General features: G+C 37.4%; 1 protein-coding gene across 1 annotated transcript; it reads right to left on the reverse strand.

Moving 5' to 3' along the window:
- Positions 1 to 2717: 2717 nt before the first annotated feature.
- Positions 2718 to 21978, reverse strand: LOC128641614 (serine protease 27-like). Its single transcript, XM_053694152.1, has 5 exons — positions 21975 to 21978; positions 18447 to 18609; positions 6167 to 6438; positions 3514 to 3683; positions 2718 to 3423 (listed from the first exon to the last, which is right to left on the reverse strand). The coding sequence occupies exons 1-5, from the start codon at positions 21976 to 21978 to the stop codon at positions 3019 to 3021; spliced, it is 1014 nt and encodes a 337-aa protein (XP_053550127.1). The 3' UTR covers positions 2718 to 3018.
- Between the last annotated feature and the right edge of the window lie 1901 nt (positions 21979 to 23879).

Genomic DNA, 23879 nt, shown 5'->3' on the forward strand with positions numbered 1-23879 from the left:
TAAATTTGCTGTCCCCTCAAAATAACTTAAACACACAGCCGTTAATATCTAAACCTTTGGCAACAAAAGTGAGTACACCCCTAAGAGGAAACGTCCACATTGGGCCCAATTATCAATTTTCCCTCCCCGGTGTCATGTGATTTGTTAGTGTTACAAGGTCTCAGGTGTGAATGGGGAGAATGTGTGTTAAATTTGGTGTTATCACTCTCAAACTCTCTCATACTAGTCACTGGAAGTTCAACATGGCACCTCATGGCAAATAACTCTCTGAAGATCTAAAAAAAATTAATTGTTGCTCTACATAAAGATGGCCTAGGCTATAAGAAGATTGCCAAGACCCTGAAATGAAGCTGCAGCACGGTGGGCAAGAGCATACAGCGGTTTCACTGGACAGGTTCCACTCAGAACAGGCCTCACCATGGTCAACCAAAGAAGTTGAGTGCATGTGCTCAGCGTCATATCCAGAGGTTGTCTTTGGGAAATAGATGTATGAGTGCTGCCAGCATTGCTGCAGAGGTTGAAGGGGTAGGGGGTCAGCACATATGCCGCACAACGGAATCAAATTGGTCTGCATGGCTGTCATCCCAGAAGGAAACCTCTTCTAAAGATGATGCCCAAGAAAGCCCGCAAACAGTTTGCTGAAGACAAGCAGACTAAGAACATGGATTCCTGGAGCCATGTCCTGTGGTCCGATGAGACCAAGATAAACTTATTAGGTTCAGATGGTGTCAAGCGTGTGTAGCGGCAACCAGGTGAGGAGTACAAAGACAAGTGTGTCTTGCCTACAGTCAAGCATGGTGGTGGGAGTGTCATGGTCTGGGTCTGCATGAGTGCTGCCGGCACTGGGGAGCTACAGTTCATTGAGGGAACCATGAATGCTAACATGTACTGTGACATACTGAAGCAGAGCATGATCCCCTTCCTTCGGAGACTGGGCCGCAGGGCAGTATTCCAACATAACGACCCCAAACAAACCTCCAAGACAACCACTGCCTTGCTGAAGAAGCTGAGGGTAAAGTTGATGGACTGGCCAAGCATGTCTCCAGACCTAAACCCCATTGAGCATCTTTGGGACATCCTCAAATGGAAGGTGGGAGAGTGCAAGGTCTCTAACATCCACCAGCTCCATGATGTCATCATGGAGGAGTGGAAGAGGACTCCAGTGGCAACCTGTGATGCTTTGGTGAACTCCATGCCCAAAAGGGTTAAGTCAGTGCTGGAAAATAATGGTGGCCACACAAAATATTGACACTTTGGGCCCAATTTGGACATTTCCATTTAGGGGTGTACGGGACAGCAAATTTACACTGTTATACAGGCTGTACACTCACTACTTTACATTGAAGCAAAGTGTCATTTCTGCAGTGTTGTCACATGAAAATATATAATAAAATATTTACAAAAATGTGAGGGGTGCACTCACTTTTTTGAGATACTGTATATGTCAAATTTTACTTAATATCCCTTTACTAAAAGGGACAAGATAAACATACTTAAATGGGGGTTTTAAGGAGTATGTTACTGGTATGCAAAATGGGCAATGCAGTGCTTAATTTCTGATATTTACTTTTCATATCAAAAAAAGAATTACATGGCCCTTTAAAGGGATATGAAACTGATAAAAATAATATGTGCTTGTAAAAGAGCGCATTGTAAAATTGTTTTTCTATTAATGTATTTTCAATTACTTATTATACCAGCTGCATGAGAAATTGCACTTTTAGGTTCATTTGTGTATATGAAGTAGCTGGTTTTGTGCTTTGAAACCACAGCCTATTACAATGGGTTGAGCTTGTAGGTAAAATGAGATCTCATTATGTTATCACTTTGTGTATATACAAACATGCTTCTTTATCTTATATGTGTCTGTAAACCAAAGCTCAATACTTACAGAGAACAATGGAAAATTATCGTTTTATTACTTAACTATCCTGCACCCCACTGGGAGTGTAATTTCCTCTGCTGGCTGTGTTAACATTGCTTGTCAATAGCATAGACTCCAGTATAGAAACTTTCACTATAGGTGGGGATACCACATGCTAAATCAGCAATTGCAAATGCTGTAATAGTGATAAAGAAGCTACTTGTAAACCATTTTTTAGACTCCAGCAGGTAAAATGGATCAATGGGAACAATTTAAAGGGGAGAATTATTTTTGGTGAACTCTCCCTTTTAATCATGTTAAAATATGTTTTGCATGAAAAAGGTAAAGCTGTTTTTGAAACTAGTAAATAAATGCACGCTTGGGCACTACTTATTCCTAGGTACACATTGCTCATTGGCTGATAAGCTTTGCTGGTAGAAAGTGACATATAAATAAGTGTTTTTCAGCACAGGGAAATCCATTTTTTTAAATCCAGAAAACTGTAATGCAATTAAATTTCCCTCTTAAGAAAAACAATTACCTTAAAGCCTCTTTAAGAGTGGTGGAAATGTTGTATATTTTGGTATTCTGAGCTGTTAGTGAACTTCCTGACATGTTGTACACATAATGTGAGTACTCCCAATTGTCACCATGTTGAAGCTAGATGTTGTCATGCAAGTCCCTAGGACCTTATAAAGGACCACCAAGCATCACCCCAATCTGCCCACTCCCTGCCCAACTTCATGACCCAACTCCACCCCAATGTGATGTGACTCTAGCTCTGGTTTATCAACTCAGATCTACCTGTCTAAACAACAATCTTCCCATCTTGGAAATTCATCTGTATGTGATGTAGGTGCATAAGTAAGTGTTTTATTCAATTTTTACAGAAGGAATCCTAATCAGAGCAGAGTGTCACCATGTTGTACATTGTGTTATGGTTCCAGATCCTGAACAGTTCATTACTTCCAGTATCCATCATTTTTTTTATTTTTTGGAGAGTGATAATGAGGTCATCCATTGTATTCCGTCTCCCATCTCACCAACTTCTCCAAAGTTAGTAAAGCTAGCCCAGAGTGCAGTAAGTAGTTTATGACAGCAACAATAATCTATGGAGGTCATCCTTGAGTAGTGATAGCTTCACTTTAGCAGGATCATAAAATGCTAACATTTATGAAAACATTCAGGAGGGTAAAGAAAAGTGAAAGGATCACAAAAGCCTGGTGATATTCCCCAGTTCCTGTTAGGCTCTCATACTCTGAGTGATCATTTAAGGTTACATTATAGAAGGCTCTTGTTGGCTCTACAGACATACTCATGGTACCATTAGCCGTGTAATTCAGGTCTTCATGGAGCATTGTCTGCATGTTGGAGCTGCTCGTAGGAGAAGTAGTTGAAGTGAGAACTTTAATTTTTTCTTGTATCCAGGAATAAAACACAGAGACATTCGTGTAGACTCCAGGTTTATTGGCACCTGCACATTCTTCTCCCCAGCTAACAATTCCAGTCAAATACCAATACTTGTCCGATTTACATGCCAAGGGGCCCCCAGAGTCTCCCTGAAAAGGAAAAACAGAAATAAGGGTTAGAACTTCCAACATTGCATCTTAAAGAAACCTTTACTTTCTGCTTCCCATGAAAATTTTTACCTGGCATGAGTCCTTCTGGCCCTCAGGGTATCCTGCACAAACCATATCATCTTCTATCAGCTTAATTGAAGGATCGAACCCAAAAGTGATGCTGTACATATTGTTACACGTAGATGCGTTTATAAGAGGCACTTCCACCTCCTGCAGTGTATATGGAGGGGTCAGTTGAACTATAGGAAGAAATAAGCAACAGTGACCTTATGTGCTCATTCAAATCTGTCTTTGTTTGCTGCATATTGTACATAAATATCTAATGTGATCTTTGTTTTAGCTATAGGTTATAGGGACATCATTGCCTAGCATATATCAGCAATTAGGCACAACATTAAAAAATGTTTCAATTTATTTAAAACTGTGATTTAGTTATTACAGTTTACAAGCTTTTGCTAATCAAGAGCAGTTCAGGTACAAACCTCTTCAAAAGCCTATGTAAAAGAGTGTATGCTTTTAGCTAAACAATCAATGTGTAGAAGTTGCAGGTTTAAGTACATTTCAGCATATTTGGTGTTTTTGTGCTACAAAATGTTTGTTTTTCATGCATCTGAGTCACATCACTGTTCTTTGAAAAAGCTACGATGCAAAACGCGTGTCAGGCGATCCTGGCGTAATCTTTACCCTACCCAGGCCACTGTGGTAATTTTGTTCTTTTTATATGTGTGACTTGTGTCTGAATTAGGGACTAGCATGGGAATACTCAGCCTTTTTAAAATAATCTCAGTGTTGCAACAAGAGAGACTAGCCATTTGGCCAATCCCTTTTGCTCCCTTTTGGAGATTTAATAGCCACTAGTAGCCTTTAGTAAGATCATTTTTGTTTCATGTGATGGGGGAAGTTACCCATATTGTGCTTTTCTCTAATCTTTAATTATTTAATTTCTGATACTATTGTTGTGGGTATTAGGGTCTGGATTTTTATTGTTATTTTAGTTTATTCCACTTTTTAAAAAAAAGTTCTGTTTTAGTTTTATAATTTTCTCTGTTTTGAGGTCAGATTGTGATAATCTTTTTTCTATGAGTACTTAGGAGATGCTTTTTTTTCTCTTTCATTTTTTTCACATCACTGTTCACCAATAGAGCTGTCCCTGAAGGAATTACACAATTATGCATTTCCTGATAGCTGTGAGAAAAAGGGAGGTGTGCAATCTGTGCAAGGAAACAAAACAGTATGGAAAAAAGAGGATCCCTATACCTCTAAAAAATGCATAAAATACAAAGACCCTCAGCAAGAGAGGGGAGGTGTACCTTTGCACTGAATAAGTACAGCTACATTAGCAATTAATGACAGAATATAAAAGAAAGAAACATTTAACCTTAATAGTACATAATATTCACAACAATGTGAAAAACTGGGTGTAGCCACAAATAAAAACAGAAATAAAATGAATTAAAATAATACAGTGAAACAATTATCACATACAATACTTTAAAAAGTCCATGGAATGAAATGGAATGAGTCCCAGCAGACAAAACTTTGGATTGATGAACAGACTTGAAAAGTCAAAGGATGCTGGAATAAAAAGAGATTCCAAATCGAATGACAGAGGCTGAGCTCAGTAGCAACCCAAGGGTTGCAGGTTCATTCCCAGGCAAAATCCACTCAGCCTTTCATCCTTCCGAGGTTGATAAAATGAGCAGCGCCTTAAGACCCTTATGGGGGATTAGCCGCGCTTTACCCAATACATACAGAGGCGAACCAAAGATTAAGGTGTTGTCTTACTTAAACCGGAAAAAAAGGTTCAGATCTGTCCTACAGTGGTAATCCCTTTCAAGGCTCTTGATTTTGTCCCTTTTCAACATCCGTAGTCCAAAACTAGAGTTATTGGCACTAACCGCAAAACAATTGAATAACCGCTGAAGTAACCCCACTATATGGTAAAGTCAGCAACGGACACCACAGACACTACAAAGCCTTGAAAGGGATTACCACTGTAGGATAGATCTGAACCTTTTTCCCGGTGTAAGTAAGACACAGCACCTTAATCTTTGGTTCACCTCTGTTGTTTGATTTGGAATCTCTTTTTATTCCAGCGTCCTTTGACTTTTCATGTCTGTTCATCAATCCAAAGTTTTGTCTGCTGGGACTCATTCCATTTCATTCCATGGACTTTTTAAAGTATTGTTTGTGATAATTGTTTCACTGTATTATTTTAATTCATTTTATTTCTGTTTTTATTTGTGGCTACACCCAGTTTTTCACATTGTTGCAAATAATATGTACTATTAAGATTAAATGTTTCTTTCTTTTATATTCTGTCATTAATTGCTAATGTAGCTGTACTTATTCAGTTCAAAATTATACCTTCCCTATCTTGCTGAGGGTATTTGTATTTACTGATAGCTACAAAATATCTTTAGCCAGCTTTTATCTTAACCTTTTTGTTCAAAAACTTATTTTATTGTGTTTAAATAGTGCTCTTTTATATGCAAGGCAGATTTTTTTTTATTCAAGTTTGATGTCCCTTTGGTGCATGTCTCTGGATATAACTACTCTTCATATTTGCTTAGTTGATGACAGATAAGTGAACCTATTAGGTTGTTATACATGATTAAATGACCAATAGCTACAAGACTTGTTTAGGGGTCACATTTACTTTGGATTAGATCTCCTATCTGATTCTGGTGACCATTTAGCTATATTCCTTTTTTCCCCTCACCATCGGTTTGGGTGTCTCCCCAGCCAGTCACCCAGCACATCTTCCCACTTGGAAAGTACAGATCCGAGGGAGGGACACATATTGGCAAAATATAATTGTTTAATGTCACAGGACTCTTTAGTTCCAATAATGCCAAGTCCCCACTTCCCCCTTCTCCCTGGTACATGGGGTAAATGAGAATAGTTGTCAAATTTCTCGATACAGCTGGGGCAGTGTCCAGTTTTGTGAGATTTTGGCAGCCTAGAAAGACGATGTAGTTCAAAACATTGAGGCTAAAATGAATGAAAAAAACTGTTAGATGACAATGTGGTTTATATGTTGTTTGACAATTTATGAGAATATGTTCTGGATTTGTTCCAGAATTAAGTGATGCATGATTTTGTGAGATTATTGAATAGATACTCTGCTTGTTAAAAAAACAGAAAACTAAAAACAAGTGTTAACAAGGAACGTTTAATAGAAAATGTGTCTGTTCTCCTTAGGCACAACCAGGATCTCTTCCTTATTATCATTGTCCATGATACCAGAACGTCTACCTCTCCTGAATGGATTTGCCAGAGTTAGATTGGATAAAAACTTGGACCAGGTGTATAAAGTACACACTGCAAAATTACTCTTCTTAATTCCTTAATTGCACCTCACTACCTCTGTTCTTAATGAAACAATACTCCCAAGATCACCTCTATATTATTCAAGGTCCCCAGCCATATCCAAGTCGAACAACATCTTCATGTTGCTCATGGGAACTGTCACACCACTGAACCTCTAAGTATCCCCTATAAACCAAAGTTATCTCCTCTATGTTTTTGAGACTCCAACCAGCTATGAACCAAGGGTTCTAAGTCCAACAGTCTTGTGGCTTTCCCTGAAACCATTTCTTTTCATATGGATCCAAAGCTTAAAAGATACATTTCCCCCCAAATCAGCCAAAGACTTAATTATAAAGAAAAATGGTAAAAAGTACACAAGATTGTTCAAATTATGGAGGGGTCACATTAATAAATGGTTGTAGGTTACAGACTGTGGGCTTAAACTGGGATAATATATCTGTCTTTTTTAAACAAAAAATGATTGAGATATGGGTAGCGTGTGAAGAACTGTCACTAATGGTCTGGACTCTCTTTTGCAATCTTGGAGTTTTCATGACCCTTTTACAAAAGTAACCTTCTATCCCAACCTGAACTAATACTAAGCCTCCGTATGCCCCTCATCCTCACAGATCAAGCAACTTTATTGACAGTAAACTTCTCAAAAACAGATTTTGGTCTTGGTGCTACAGTGAACATACATTTGTATTTTAAGTCAGATGGTGTGAGCCAAATCCATTTATTACTTGGGCTTTGTAAGGGATCTTTAAAACTCCCTGTGGCATTATTTTTGGTAAGCACTACCTCCTTATTCTGTGGGTTATTTCAGACCCTTAATTTTATCTGAAATTATTTCAACATCTATAAAACTCAGTTTCATCTTTATAGCAAAGTCTTCCATTTCTGGTTTAAAATGACTGTAGACTCTAATTGAAGGCCTTTCATCTTCTTCCTCCCAGCAACTATACCCTAAATTAAACTCTATTAAAAACCCTACAATATCAAATTTGGCCTCACTATTTCACAGTATTTTTTATAAACACCAAAATGTATTCTATACTATTAGTGGGGAGTCTACAAATAAAACATTGTTTTTTTTTATTATAAAGCAACCTTTTATTATAAACTTATAGTGCAATACCTATCAATATTAACTCTACCGCCAATGTCACCTCCACCAGAGACTTAATCATCTCTGCAAAACCTTAAAGGGACAGTATACACCCATTTTCATATAACTGCATGTAATAGACATTACTATAAATAAGAATATGTACAGATATTGATCTAAAAATCCAGTGTAAAACCTTTTAATAACTTACATAGAAACTCACAGTTTAGCACTGTTGATGAGGTTAGGCTGGGACACCCACTGAAAGGGGCTGGGTAAACAAAAAGAGCAGACACTCCCCACCTCCCCCCTTCCCTGCAAATGAAAAGACAGTAGCCTGTAAAGACATGTATACATCTGGAAAGTTTACGTGCTTGTGCACGCTTTCCCCAATAGACATCAATGGAGAGAGGATGTTAGAAAAAAACACCTGTGATCGTGGAATGGAGATCGCTGTAACACAACCCCATTGATGTCTATGGGGAAAAGAAAGTTACGTTTAAACCTAACACCCTAACATAAACCCCTAGTCTAAACGCCCCTAATCTGCCGCCCCAACATTGCCGACACCTAAATAAAGTGATTAACCCCTAATCCACTGCCCCCGAAATCGCCAAAACCAAAATTAAGTTATTAACCCCTAATCCACCACTCCCTGACATCGCCCACACTAAATATAATTATTGACCCCTATTCCGACACTCCCCGATATCGCAGACACAAATACAAGTTATTAACCCCTAAACCACTGGCCCCCCATATCACCAACACTATAATAAAGTATTTTTTTTTTTTTTATTATTATTTTTATTATAACCAGCAAACAATACATAGGCATTCAATATAACTCATAAGCCGCACAGGGCTTAGTATAGTTTGAGATGTACAGGCAAAAAGAAAGCATTTTGGCATGCATTGAAAAAACAGATATAAAAATAAAAATATTCATCGCCAATATGTAACAAATTTATTGTCCTGCATGGTTTGCTGGAATTTTTTTACCTTTTAATGACTTAACCCAAAAACTATAATGAACACTCTATTATAAAATTACCTAATAATAATTTTCTTGACTATGAAAACCCATAGTCTCACAAAACACAAAACAAAAAAAAAAAAAAAAAAAAAGGAAACCCCCAACATCCCCGTGTGGGGGGATCTCTCACTCGGGCCCCCCCGCGTCCGGGTCCGACTACCCCCTCCATCCTCCCATACAATTACATACCAAACTTATTTCTAGTAACCCTCATACATCCACTTCCCTTACAGTTGAAAGCCAACTTGTAGGAAACACATTGGATATAACCAGCTCAGCAAACGAGATGGAGTTCAAAAAGGGGGCTAAGATCCGTCTTTGTATAGACAGTGGATAGGATTTAACCACAGGTAGCCAGTCTAGCAAAAAGATTTTTATCTTTGCTTCTGTTGAAAAGACTGTATGATATGATTCATATAATATCTGGTATTGTATTTCCTTAAGAAATACTGAGAAACTGGGTGCCACATGGTCTTTCCAGCTCTTCAGGATTAAATGTCTTGTAATTAAAATAATAATATTCAAAATTTTAAAGTGCCTTTTAGACCTATAATCAGGGCTTGTAAGAAAAAATATGTCCACCGCCGTATACTTATTGTAATCTTGATAATATTTGCTATACCAAAACCAAATCTTTAACCACAATTGCTGTATTTTTGGACACGACCAAAATAAATGTAGGATATCTGCTTTAGGAAGTGCACAGCGAGAGCAAACAAAGCTTTGTAGAGGATAGAACCTGGACATTTTCTCCGGTGAGAGATAATAATTATTTATAAGTTTCATATGTGATTCTTTCCATGCTGTAGATACCAATACCTTATCTATCATCCCAAAACTCTGTTTTATCCTATTCTGTTCTAGGTCTGGAAAATACCGCTTCCAGAAGTTATATAGATTATTTTCATGTAGATCCCCTTGCTTAGCCAACATAACATCATAAATTAAAGAAATTGGTGTAAATCCTGACGCAAATCTACGTATGATATTCGTAATATCTGACCAATCCAATAAAGCTTTGCTATCCCATTTCTGTGAAAAAACAAAATGTCGCAATTGGAAGTAAGCATATAAATTTGAATTTGGAAGATTAAACTTCTGAAATAGTCCTTCCGAAGTCATTAATCTATCAGGACCAAAAATTTGACATACATAGGAAAGACCAAGCTCAGCCCACTTTCTAAAAACCCCTTGAGCAATACCTGGGAGAAATTCAGGATTTCCTATAATGGGAAGAAACTCCGAGAATGCTGGAGATACCTTAAGGTAGTTACATATCTTCTGCCATGCAATAACAATGTTTTTTATCGATCTTAATTTCATGATATTAAGAGGTAGTTTCTTTAATGGGCAATGCAAAATAGCCTTTAGTGCGAAAGGTGTAACTAGAAATGTCTCTAAATCTAATGAAGTAAAACGATTTAATTCTGTAATCCATTCAAAGGCAATTTTAGCCAAGGAGGCCCAATTATAAAGTTTTAGGTCTGGCAGTGCTAGTCCTGCCGTCTCCCGTTTTAACATTAATTTTTTAAGCGCAATACGAGGTTTCCTTTTTCCCCAGATAAAGTTAGACTGCCATCGTTGTAGATCTAATATATCCTTATTAGATAAGAATAAAGGGAGATTTTGAAGCAAATACAATATTCGGGGAAAAATAATTGTTTTTATCAAATTGACCCTAGCAGTAAGAGAGATAATTATTGAGGACCATAAATCCAAGTCAGTTTAAATTTTTTGCAGTAGCGGGCCATAGTTCAGCTTATACCAAGTTTCGGGGTTTCTATGTAAGATAATACCCAGATATCTAAAACAGTCAACCATTTTAAATGGATGCGGCAGTATCTTTAGTCTAGATTCAGAAAAGACCAATAATTCACTTTTGCTATAGTTAATCTTATACCCTGAAAAGGAAGAAAAAAAATCGAACAGCCGCATGATCAAGGGGATAGATTTATGCACGTTATCTATAAATATCAATAGATCGTCTGCATACAGTAATATTTTTAAAGTATGACCCCCCATCAATAACCCAGCTAAACTATCCCTTAAAAGAATTGCAAATGGTTCTAATGCCAGATTAAATAGTAAGGGCGACAGCGGACAACCCTGTCGCGTCCCTCTTTTCAACTCAATCTTAGGGGATGAAATACCATTGACACATAGATAAGATATAGGGGCATTATAAAGGTTACGAATAAATTGCAGAAATTGATTCCTAAAACCGAATTTCTGCACTGCCATAAATAGATAATTCCAGTTGACTGCATGGAATGCTTTTTCAGCATCGACCGTAAGTATAGCTCCCTCGCAATACCTTTTATATTCTCTTCCCTTCCTATCTAAGTTCCAGATATAATCCAGTACCGCCGTAACTTGACGAATATTTCTAAGCGAGTTTCTATTTTTCATGAATCCTGTCTGATCTAAATGTATGATTTTATCTAGAGATATCATAAGTCTAGCAGCTATAATAGATGTCAATAGCTTATAGTCTGCGTTAAGTACTGATATCGGTCTATATGCCCCAGGATCCAAAGGGTCTTTGCCTTTTTTAAAAATTAAGGAAATACGAGCTGCGGTAAAGTTGCTAGACATTTTATTTCCAGCAAAAAAATAATAGTTAAATAAGCTGCCCAGATGAATTCTCATTTCTTCTGCTAGCATTTTGTAAAATTCAACTGGGATGCCATCTGGCCCCGGAGTCTTATTACTATTTGCTGCTTGGATCGCTTTTAAAATCTCTTCCTCTGAAATTGGTCGATTTAAAGCATGAAGTTCCTCCTCCACAATTCTAGGTAACTTAACTTTCATCCAGAAATCTGTAAAATTATCAGAGTTCACTTCTGTTTCTGAATATAATTGCTGATAAACATTAAAGAATATTCTATTAATATCCACCGAATCCGTATATATAGCATTCTCATCTCTAATGGCTGATATACGGTTTTTATTTTTTCTAATTTTAACCAATGTAGCAAGAAATTTAGCCGAATTACCATAACTGCCCTTAAATTGATATTTTATTTTCTGTTCTTCCTGGTGTGATCTTTTCCTAAGAAAAATATCCCTCTCCCTTCTAACCTTGCAGTACTTATCCCAATTTTGAGGAGATCTATGGATACAATAATATCTAAAAGCATTTCTCGTTTGTGCAGCTAACTGCGATTCGTATGCCAAAGTTTTTTTCCTCCAGATAGAGAGATAGGACTTGATGTCCCCTCTTATTACCGCCTTCGCAGCTTCCCAAAACACCTCAATTTTATTAAATTGGGCGATATTAAATGTTGTGTAATCCTTCCATTTCTGTTTTAAAAAATTAATAAATCTTGGGTTATTCACTAAGAACCGGGGAAAAAAAAATGAGTGAGCCTGGCCTTTTGCAGATGATGCTGTCAACAGAGTAACTGAAACTATCGCATGGTCAGATATAACGATATCTTCAATACTTGCCCCTGACCTACAGGTAGCCAATAATTTGGAGATAAAAACTATGTCTATTCTAGAAAAAGTTTTATGAACTTTTGATTCACTTGTAAAATTTTGTTGATCCGGATTTTTCAACCTCCAAATATCTACTAACCTTAGTTCATGAATAAATTTCTTAAAATATTTTGCACTATTTTGGTATTCCCTGCTATTCTTTGATGACAGTCTGTCCAATTTAGGGCAGATAGACATATTAAAATCCCCCCCTAAAATTAAATTCCCTCCTGAGAAAGGAAATAACTTTTGTTTAATATTATCCCAGAAGTCTACTGAAAATTTATTTGGTCCATAGACATTACACAAAACAAAATCACGTCCATTCAATTGTATATGTAGGATAATGTATCTACCCTCTAAATCAACTTGAATGTTATTAATTTTATGATCTAAGTTTTTATGAAGTAAAATTGCTACTCCCAAACTTCTTTTCACTGCAGGGGCTGCTACTAATTCACCTATCCATTTACATTTTAATTTAGATAATTCTGCTTCCTTTAAGTGTGTTTCCTGTAACATAACAACATCTGGGTTAAATTTCGCTAAATACTTAACAAAAAGTTTACGCTTCCTGGGAGAGGTAATACCCCCCACATTCCAGGACAAGATTTTTAAATTAACCGATATTGTTGTCATCTAGCTCCTATCCATTATACCACCAAAGACCAATAGATAGAAGAGGGCCGACCCGGAGTGGAAGAGTCAAAGTGAGAGAAAGGAGAAAAAAGAGAAAAAAAAAACAAAAAAAAACAAAACAAAAAAAACACATAAACTAAAAATACCCTTTCCTAAATTAAAAAACAAATTAAACTGATTCATTAATATATATAGAGTGATTGACCAGCATAACCAGGTTTTATAACAAAAATAAACCATATAGCCATACATTTTCTTATAGACATATCTAACTAGACCATTTCTTTTATAGGGTATATTAACCCTATCCATGTTACCTTTTCAATGTTTATTTAGGAGAGAGCATGTCTTTATTGTATAGCCTCTATAAATTCATGCGCTTCTTGACAGTTATTAATTATCCGCCTACTATCCTTGTCTTGGACTATAATCCTAGCAGGATATGATATCCATGCTTTTAAACCTTTCTGGATTATTTTTGTGCAATATGGTACCATAAGTTTCCTTTTAGCAGAGGTTTCTGGGGAAAAATCTTGGAATAACAGCAGCTTGTTATTATCTAATAAAAAGGACTCATTTTTCTTATATAATTTCAATAACTCCATCTTATCCTGATACCTTAAAAGCTTAAAAATGCACATTCTACTTCGAGTATGACTACTTTGCCCAGAGTTCCTAGGCCCTACCCTATGCGCCCTTTCTACTATTAAAGGAAGTTGGTTTGATGGAATTCCTAGCGCTTGAGGGAGCACAACTGATGTAAAATTCAAAAGGTCTTCATACTGAGAAGTTTCTGGTAGGCCTACAATTCTAATATTGTTGCGCCTGGAGCGATCTTCTAGATCCTCCAGGCGCAATTGAAGATTCATGATCTTATCATCCTGTTTCATAACTATACTTTCATGTGTGTTGACTAGATCTTCTAAATCTGAGATTCTACTCTCCGCCTCATTCATTCTTGTTGCAAATTGTTTAACTTCATTAGTCAAAGATCCAATTTCTGAAGATATATGATTAAGCTCCTTCTTAATACTGTCAAACTGTGGAGTGAACATATCTGAGAGTTGTGACAATAAAGATTGTGTATCTAATGTAGATAGAGACGTGTCCGCCAGCCCTTCTGCAGGGACATCTGTATTCTTATTCCTATTATCTTTTATTTTTGGAGGCATCTTAGGAGAATTTTGCTTAACTTGAGTAATATACCTATCCATAGGCATTTAAAAAGTGTAAATAAGTGAAAATTATATATTAATATCAAAATATTATGAATTCAACACAACTAATGTGACAAAAGCAAAACGTGAAAGAAAAAAAAGTGATCTGGCTAATCAAAGGTAGCCTTCCTATCTGTGTGTATTCTTGTCCCCCCCTTTTTTTTTTTCCCCCCTTATTATATAAGTGCACTAAGTAAGTGAATATTCAGAGCCTTTATCCTAAACCACAAAATGCTTTATCCTACAGACAATGAGGAATATAAAGTTCTACAAAAGATTTTTTTTTTTTTTTCTTTTTTTTTTTTTATTTTTTTTTCCTCCTTCTTCCCTTTCTCTTCTCCCCCTTTTTCTCTTCTTTCTTCCCTTCCTCTCGAACCCAATGCCCCAATTTGTTACTTAATAAGGGCGCAGAATTAAATAATAGCAACAATCTTTGATTGCAATATCTCAAAAATTATTTCAAACAAATGTACGTATATGCATACAGGTAATTAAGAAGAAGAGAAAAAAAAAAAAGAAACCATCCCTTTATCAAAGCATAACATAATCTGTCCTGGAATATAACAAAGTTCTGTCAATAGAAACTGCAAAAGCATAAATATTCAGAAAACCTTCTCAGGGTAAATCATCTGATACTTGCAGTGTCCCAACCTGCAACCACAACTTCAGAGAACCTGTAGATTTTGCTAGCTAGGTAAACAAGCCAGCTACCGTCCACCAGATATTTTAAATGACTGCCTTCAGGATACTGTCCAGAAAGTAGGATGAAAAAACAATTGTACTGTGAGTGGCCTTTTAACACTCTAAGGCCTCCCCTGATTTTCCAAACCGCATAATAGAAAAGTACCTGTTAGGCCAGCTTACTCCAGCTATATTCCCATCCGTGTTTCTCAGGTAATGCTGCAAACAAGCTGTTTTATAAGCTTGCTTTTTTAGCAGGTTAAGATCTTCAAATGGGTGCTACTCCATACTGCTGTGTCTTCCTCTTGCATATAGTAGTTACTATTACTGTGACCTCCACCTCCTCAGGGTAATCTCAAGGCTACCTGTTAGCTGTATTCCGCCTGTGTGTCAGCCAATAACCTCCTGGCCCGGTGGATAGCAGCGACTTCTGTCTCAACTCCTTCACCGCGAGGAGGAAGCGCCACTAGCGGATCCCTCCACCCAGTGGAGGCCTCGACCTACCAGCAGGTAAGATATATAGTGTATCCACCGGCTCTTACGGCTCCTTCTGTCTCGGCGGCCCGATTAATCTGTTACCGCCAGGCTTTGCAGATCCACAGTGCTCAATTTGCGCCCCTTCAGAGTGGAGTGTGTGGTTCCTTACCACTAGGCAAAAACCGCCAACTGTGGGACTGTTCCAATGCTGAGGCTTCAGACGCAAGCCTCACTCCCCGACTCTCTCCCAGAACCAGGCTGGGTAAGCGGGTCTCAGCAGAGGGTAAACGCTGTATTGGTTGGGCGACTCGTAGCCACCATGGAGCTGTGCAGCAAGCAGCGTGTCTGTCAGCTCCTCCCTCACCGGAAGTCCCCCGTCTATAATAAAGTATTAACCCTTAAACCTCCAGCCCCCCTCATCGTAACTACTAAACTAAACCTATTGACCCCTAAACCACTGGTTCCCCCACATTGCAAAACACTAAATTATACTATTAACCCCTAAACCTAACACCCCCTAACTTTAAATTAAAATATAACTATCTTAAAATAAATAAAACTTTACCTGTGAAATAAAAAAAAACTAAGTTTAAACTATAAATTAACCTAACATAACTGTTTCTAATAAAATTAATAAAACTACCAATTAAAAAATCTAAATTACAAATTTTAAAAAACCTAACACTACGAAAAAATTTAAAAACAATCTAAAATGACAATAATTAATAAACATTAAATTATGAAAAATAAAAAAACTCTAAGCTTACAAAAATAATAAACAAAATTATTAAAAATAAAAACAATTACACCTAATCTAATAGTCCTATACAAATAAAAAAGCCCCCCCCCCAATAAAAACAACCCCTAACCTACAATAAACTACCAATAGCCCTTAAAAAGGCCTTTTGTAGGGCATTGCCCTAAGTTAAACACCTCTTTTACCCTAAAAAAATGACTAAGTCCTCCCTAAAAGTAAAGCCCCCCACCCAACTAACCCCCCAAAATAAAAAAACCTAACTCTAAAAAATCCTAAGATACCCATTGGGGCATTTGTATGGTCATTGCCCTTAAAAGACAATTCAGCTCATTTACAGCCCTTAAAAGGTCATTCAGCTCTTTTAAAAGTGCCCAAAGCCCTAATCTAAAAAAAAAAAAAACACCCAAAAAAACGAGAAAAAAAAACCCCTAACACTAACCCCATAAAATCTACTCACGGTTCCATCTTCATCCCCAGGCGGTGAAAAATCTTCATCCAGGCAGAGACACCTTCATCCATTTCTATTATCATCCTTCCTGCGGCGTGGAGCTATCCAGGACAACAAAGACATCTTGCGCGAAGCATTCTCTTCATAGGTCCCTGCCGTACACTAAAGTTGAATGCAAGGTAACCGTTTCAAAATGGCATACCTTGCATTCCTATTGGCTGATTTGATTCTTCAAATTCAAATCAGCCAATAGTATGAGAGCTTCTGAAATTTTATTGGCTGTTCAAAACAGTCAATAGGATGAGAGCTACTGAAATCCTATTGGCTGTTCAAATCAAATAGATTAGGTGTAATTGTTTTTATTTTTGATAATTTCGTTTATTATTTTTGTAAGCTTAGAGTTTTTTTATTTTTCGTAATTTAGTGTTTATTATTATTTTTGTAATTTTAGGATTTTTAAATTTTTTCGTAGTGTTAGGTTTTTTAAATTTGTAATTTAGATTTTTTAATTGGTATTTTTTTACATTTTATTAGAATAGTTATCTTAGGTTAATTTATAGTTTAAACTCTATGGGTTAATAACTTTTATTATTGTCGGCGATGTCGGGGAACAGCTGATTAGGGGTTAATAGGTTTATTTAATAGTCGCAAAGTGGGTGTGTGGCAGAATAGGGGTTAATACCTTTAGTATAGTGTTTGTGATGCTGGAGGGTGACGGTGTAGGGGTTAATATGTATTTTATGGGTGTTAGTGTACTTTGTAACAGTTTAGTTAGGAGTTTTGCGAAACATTTTTGTTTTGCAAAATCCATAACTACTGCACTCAGATGGCAGTATGGATTGTGTCGATATAGGCTGTAACGCAAGCATTTTACCCGGACCGCACAACCTGTTATTCAGGCCCTGTAAAAATCCTGCACTCAAACATCATTTTTTTGAGTGCGGAATGGACTTTGCGTTACAGGCTAAAATGCTTGCAGTAATATGCGTTCCTGGCCACTCCAGCGTAATAGCCAATTTTTCAGCGTTAGTAGCTGAAACCAAAATTATTAAAGGGCCACTGTAAGTAAATATTTTCTTTGCCTGTTACTAACTAACTACCCCAAATACGCTTTTTATCAATAGCATTTCATTAACATATCTCTACCGTATATCAGAAATCTTGTCTGCAAATTTAATTGTTTTCCAAACCCACTCTGCGGGTATCCTTTGCTCTGTACCAATCCGTTTACAATACCTAGGTTTCAAAATGGCGCTTTAAACACAATTTCATTGGTTTAAGTATTTTGAACATGCAGTGCTGAAAATAGTGGGCAGGATAACGTGACATCATTGGCAAATAAAAGATATAACTTTTAGAACGTTATGAAACTTCGTTTTGGAGAAAATATAGGTCAGTAGGTTTTAATTAATGTTTATTAACTTTAATATGTTAGTTGTTTGGCTTAAAAATTATAACAGAAAGTAATCCTTTAATTTTTATAAAAACACTCCCAGATGGGCTATATAAATGGATCATCTAAAAAACATTTATGCAAAGAAAAATCTAGTGTATAATGTCCCTTTAAGATCATACAACTGCTGCTAGTAAAACAATTCCACTGTAACTCATATCTTGACAATACACTCCCTGTATCTCTATGTAGACTCATCTAGCTCTTTTAGAAATAGTATAGCTTTACCCAGGACAGAGTCTTTAAACCTCCTTTATGAGTATTACCAATAGCATTTATCTTCTGACTATAAATATGGTAGTTTATACACTATCATGTAACAAGAAGCTCCAATAGCAGTGAACTCATCTCTTTCAGAACATTTCTCCATCTTGTACAATAAACACTTTCTTACTCATCGAAACAATGTGCAGCTGACACCACCCATTTGTCAGAGACCAGTGACCCTCCGCAGATGTGACGATTACTGTAGAAAATGCTGACCTGCCAAGGCCACTTCCCCTGCAGAGCATTTGTACCTCCGACGATACGATCTGTGAATACCGGCTTACCACATCCTACAGCAGATAACAAAAACATACAACACAATTTAGTTTTTTTTACACAAACAAGTTAATATCAGGGGTACTTTTATTGATGTTTATGATTTTATATATCATTTTACTTATATAAGATCAATTGACAACATCTTCACATTTTATCAAGGGATGAATGGTCCCTGATGCCCCTGTTTCTGCCTGAGTCTTCAGGCTCGCCGGAAATAGCAGTTAAGAAGCAGCGGTCTTAAGATCGCTGCTCCTAAACTGGTCCGCTGACTCTAAAGCTGCGGACATCAATCCGCCCAATCCTATACGATCGGGTTGATTGACGCCCCCTGCTAGCGGCCAATCAGGGATGCAGATTCAGGGGTGTTAATCAACACGATCGCTTGCGAATGGGCAGATTGCTGTCTGCCACATCAGAGGTGGCGGACGAGTTAAGAAGCAGCAGTCTTATGACCGCTGCTTCTTAACTCCTGTTTCCGGCGAGACTTGCGCAGAAACAGTTACATTCAGGGATATTAGGCCCTTGTTAAATCGGTCCCTCACTATTAATCTGGTCTAACATTGGAAATCTAAAGAATAGTGCTGGTTCAGTACAGTTCAGTCAGTAGTACTTTTGTTTAAAGCCCATTAAAACACATTCAATGTTTCCTTATCTATACTATAATGATATAAATGAAACATTTTATTCTGGTTCCAAAATAACTCTTGGTTTAATGCAGGAGACGTAAAATATCTAGAATAACTAACATATGTCAAGTGAAGATTCATAGCTATGGTTCCAAAAAAAAGGACCCTCCAAGGAAGATGACTTGCACATAGATCTCATCTTTGAACAAATTTAATCTACTTCTAAAATTGACCAAGAGATTCAGGGGTAGATTTATCATACTCTGGGTGGACATGATTCACTACAGGGAGTGCAGAATTATTAGGCAAATGAGTATTTTGACCACATCATCCTCTTTATGCATGTTGTCTTACTCCAAGCTGTATAGGCTCGAAAGCCTACTACCAATTAAGCATATTAGGTGATGTGCATCTCTGTAATGAGAAGGGGTGTGGTCTAATGACATCAACACCCTATATCAGGTGTGCATAATTATTAGGCAACTTCCTTTCCTTTGGCAAAATGGGTCAAAAGAAGGACTTGACAGGCTCAGAAAAGTCAAAAATAGTGAGATATCTTGCAGAGGGATGCAGCACTCTTAAAATTGCAAAGCTTCTGAAGCGTGATCATCGAACAATCAAGCGTTTCATTCAAAATAGTCAACAGGGTCGCAAGAAGCGTGTGGAAAAACCAAGGCGCAAAATAACTGCCCATGAACTGAGAAAAGTCAAGCGTGCAGCTGCCAAGATGCCAATTGCCACCAGTTTGGCCATATTTCAGAGCTGCAACATCACTGGAGTGCCCAAAAGCACAAGGTGTGCAATACTCAGAGACATGGCCAAGGTAAGAAAGGCTGAAAGACGACCACCACTGAACAAGACACACAAGCTGAAACGTCAAGACTGGGCCAAGAAATATCTCAAGACTGATTTTTCTAAGGTTTTATGGACTGATGAAATGAGAGTGAGTCTTGATGGGCCAGATGGATGGGCCCGTGGCTGGATTGGTAAAGGGCAGAGAGCTCCAGTCCGACTCAGACGCCAGCAAGGTGGAGGTGGAGTACTGGTTTGGGCTGGTATCATCAAAGATGAGCTTGTGGGGCCTTTTCGGGTTGAGGATGGAGTCAAGCTCAACTCCCAGTCCTACTGCCAGTTTCTGGAAGACACCTTCTTCAAGCAGTGGTACAGGAAGAAGTCTGCATCCTTCAAGAAAAACATGATTTTAATGCAGGACAATGCTCCATCACACGCGTCCAAGTACTCCACAGCGTGGCTGGCAAGAAAGGGTATAAAAGAAGAAAATCTAATGACATGGCCTCCTTGTTCACCTGATCTGAACCCCATTGAGAACCTGTGGTCCATCATCAAATGTGAGATTTACAAGGAGGGAAAACAGTACACCTCTCTGAACAGTGTCTGGGAGGCTGTGGTTGCTGCTGCACGCAATGTTGATGGTGAACAGATCAAAACACTGACAGAATCCATGGATGGCAGGCTTTTGAGTGTCCTTGCAAAGAAAGGTGGCTATATTGGTCACTGATTTGTTTTTGTTTTGTTTTTGAATGTCAGAAATGTATATTTGTGAATGTTGAGATGTTATATTGGTTTCACTGGTAAAAATAAATAATTGAAATGGGTATATATTTGTTTTTTGTTAAGTTTCCTAATAATTATGCACAGTAATAGTCACCTGCACACACAGATATCCCCCTAAAATAGCTAAAACTAAAAACAAACTAAAAACTACTTCCAAAAATATTCAGCTTTGATATTAATGAGTTTTTTGGGTTCATTGAGAACATGGTTGTTGTTCAATAATAAAATTAATCCTCAAAATTACAACTTGCCTAATAATTCTGCACTCCCTGTATAGCGAATCATGTTCGCCCTGCATCGCTAAATGCAGAAAGCATACGCTGTCGGTATTTAACATTGCACAAGCAGATCTGGTGAACTGCTTGTGTAATGCCACCCCTACAGATTCAGGGGTGTCAATCAACACGATTGCTTGTGATCGGGTGGATTGCTGTCCGCCACCTCATGACCACCTTATGACCGCTGCTTCTTAACTCCTGTTTCCGGGGAGCCTGAAGACTTGCTCAGAAACAGTTACATTCAGGGATATTAGGCCCTTATTAAATCAGCCTCTCACTATTAATCTGGTCTAACACTGGAAATCTAAAGAATAGTGCTGGTTCAGTACAGTTCAGTCAGTAGTACTTTTGTTTAAAGCCCATTAAAACACATTCAATGTTTTCCTTATCTATACTATAATCGTGTTTGTAACGTGTCCGTCGGTGTCGCCAGTTGCGCATGCATCCTCAAAGGAATGTTGGCTGCGTGAGGCAGCCAAAAGAATGTTGGCTGAGCGCGCAGCCAAAATAATCCACCTGGATGCAGCGTAGGCAAACCCGAAGCCTTAAGCCTTAAAAAACCCAAAGCCTTAAAAAAAAACCACGCAACCGTCTGCACGAAATATAAAAAAACACGTTACCACCCGCAAGAAATAAATAAAAACCATGTACACAAAATCAAGAATTTAAGCTTCTCACCAAAATCCTAGCAACTAGATTAAATTTCCATATAGCAAATTTAATGTCAAGTGACCAGGTGGGATTCATTAAAGGAAGAGAAGCCCCAGACAATATACGCAAGGTAATTGATTTCTTGCATTATGCAATGAAGGAGAGGATGCCTTCTCTGTTTCTATCCCTTAACGCAGAGAAGGCATTTAATAGAGTCTTCTGGGATTATATGTTCGAGACCCTTACCCATTTTGGAATAACAGGGGCATTCACAAAAGCAATACAATCCATTTACACCATTGGCATATCTTAGAATAGCAAGCTATCAATCAAAAAGGAAAAAAAAAACAAAAAACACATATACACAAAAAACACACGAGAGGTTAGAGAACCCACTCGCGTTAAGAATACACAAATAGCACTCTGGGGTTACAACTTTGTCTTGTAGTTCCCAAAAACTGGAAAGGGAATAGACAACTAACTGCTTCCAAAAACTGAATAAAGAACCAATACCTTGTAACACATGTGTGAAATGTTGTTGTTAAAACATAAGATTTAATACATTCTATAAAGTAGGATAGCGAACTTAAAAACACACTCCGGTACTTGTCAACAACAGTAGAATATCTTGTGCTATGAAAAAATACTAATGATGGAGGATGGACTAATGATGGAGGATGGACTAATGATGGAGGATGGACTAATGATGGAGGATGGACTAATGATGGAGGATGGACTAGTGATGGAAGATGGACTAATGATGGAGGATGGACTAATGATGAGGATGGACTAAAGATGGAGGATGGACTAAAGATGGAGGATGGACTAATGATGGAGGATGGACTAATGATGGAGGATGGACTAATGATGGAGGATGGACTAATGATGAGGATGGACTAAAGATGGAGGATGGACTAAAGATGGAGGATGGACTAATGATGGAGGATGGACTAATGATGGAGGATGGACTAAAGATGGAGGATGGACTAATGATGGAGGATGGACTAATGATGGAGGATGGACTAAAGATGGAGGATGGACTAAAGATGGAGGATGGACTAATGATGGAGGATGGACTAATGATGGAGGATGGACTAATGATAGGCCTTTGACAAAACAGATTACGGCGAAACATGTAAGTGACGTTAGGGTATTGGTGAGGAGTATTAGGAACACCTGTGTTTTAGACTGCCTCAGGTTATATTATTAACTTAATATAGCAATACTTTGCTTATGAACCTTACTAAAATGGTTTGTGAGTTTCTATATTGAGATATTACGTTGCTCTAAACCAGCCTTACACCTACTCCTGCTAAAGCTGCAGATCTAATTAGATCGGAATTACTTTAAGAATTACTTTACTACAAAGCAGCTGTTTTCAGGGGACAATCTTGTTCTAACACAGTGGGGTGTCATAAACTGTTATGATGTTGATATCTTTGTTTTAATATTTATAACAAGTATTTTACTAGGCACTTGTGCTAATACTTACTCACATTGTAACTACAATATCATAACGACTCCTACATGCAATATTATTTCATAAGAATCTTGCTGTGGTTAAATTACCTGATCCTCTAATACTGTAAACTGTATTATACGGATAATCTAGGGGGTGTTTATTTAAGACTAAAGTGACGGTGTTAACTTTACACAACAGTTCAGTGTAGAAGGTATATGGTGACCAATTAATGTTTATTCGATGTTTATAATAGACACAATAGTTACTTGAGCAATTAGCATTCACTCATTGAATTGCAAGTATAGCATACTAACTCTAACGCAAAATATATTCAAAGCAATAGCTGAGTTGCAAGTTTACCATATTACTCTAACGCAAATTATGTTTAAAGCAACAGTTTACATGTCATATGATTTGATTCTTCACCTAACTATTATGACTCTTAAGTGAGTCTCCCCAGACACCCCAGGACACAGTATAGAGGTGTATTTAATAATATCACAGAAATGTGCAAAAACAAGTGTATAGAACCAGGTCTAGGGCTTATCATTAGTCCATCCTTCATTATAGTTGAGACGGTGCAAACAGACTTAGTAAACGCTCAATTAATTTCTATTAAAGGGACAGTCAACACCAGAATTTTTGTTGTTTTAAAAGATAGATAATCCCTTAATTAGCAATTCCCCAGT

The sequence above is a fragment of the Bombina bombina genome, chromosome 11 (assembly GCF_027579735.1).
Source record: "Bombina bombina isolate aBomBom1 chromosome 11, aBomBom1.pri, whole genome shotgun sequence".
NCBI lineage: Eukaryota > Metazoa > Chordata > Amphibia > Anura > Bombinatoridae > Bombina > Bombina bombina.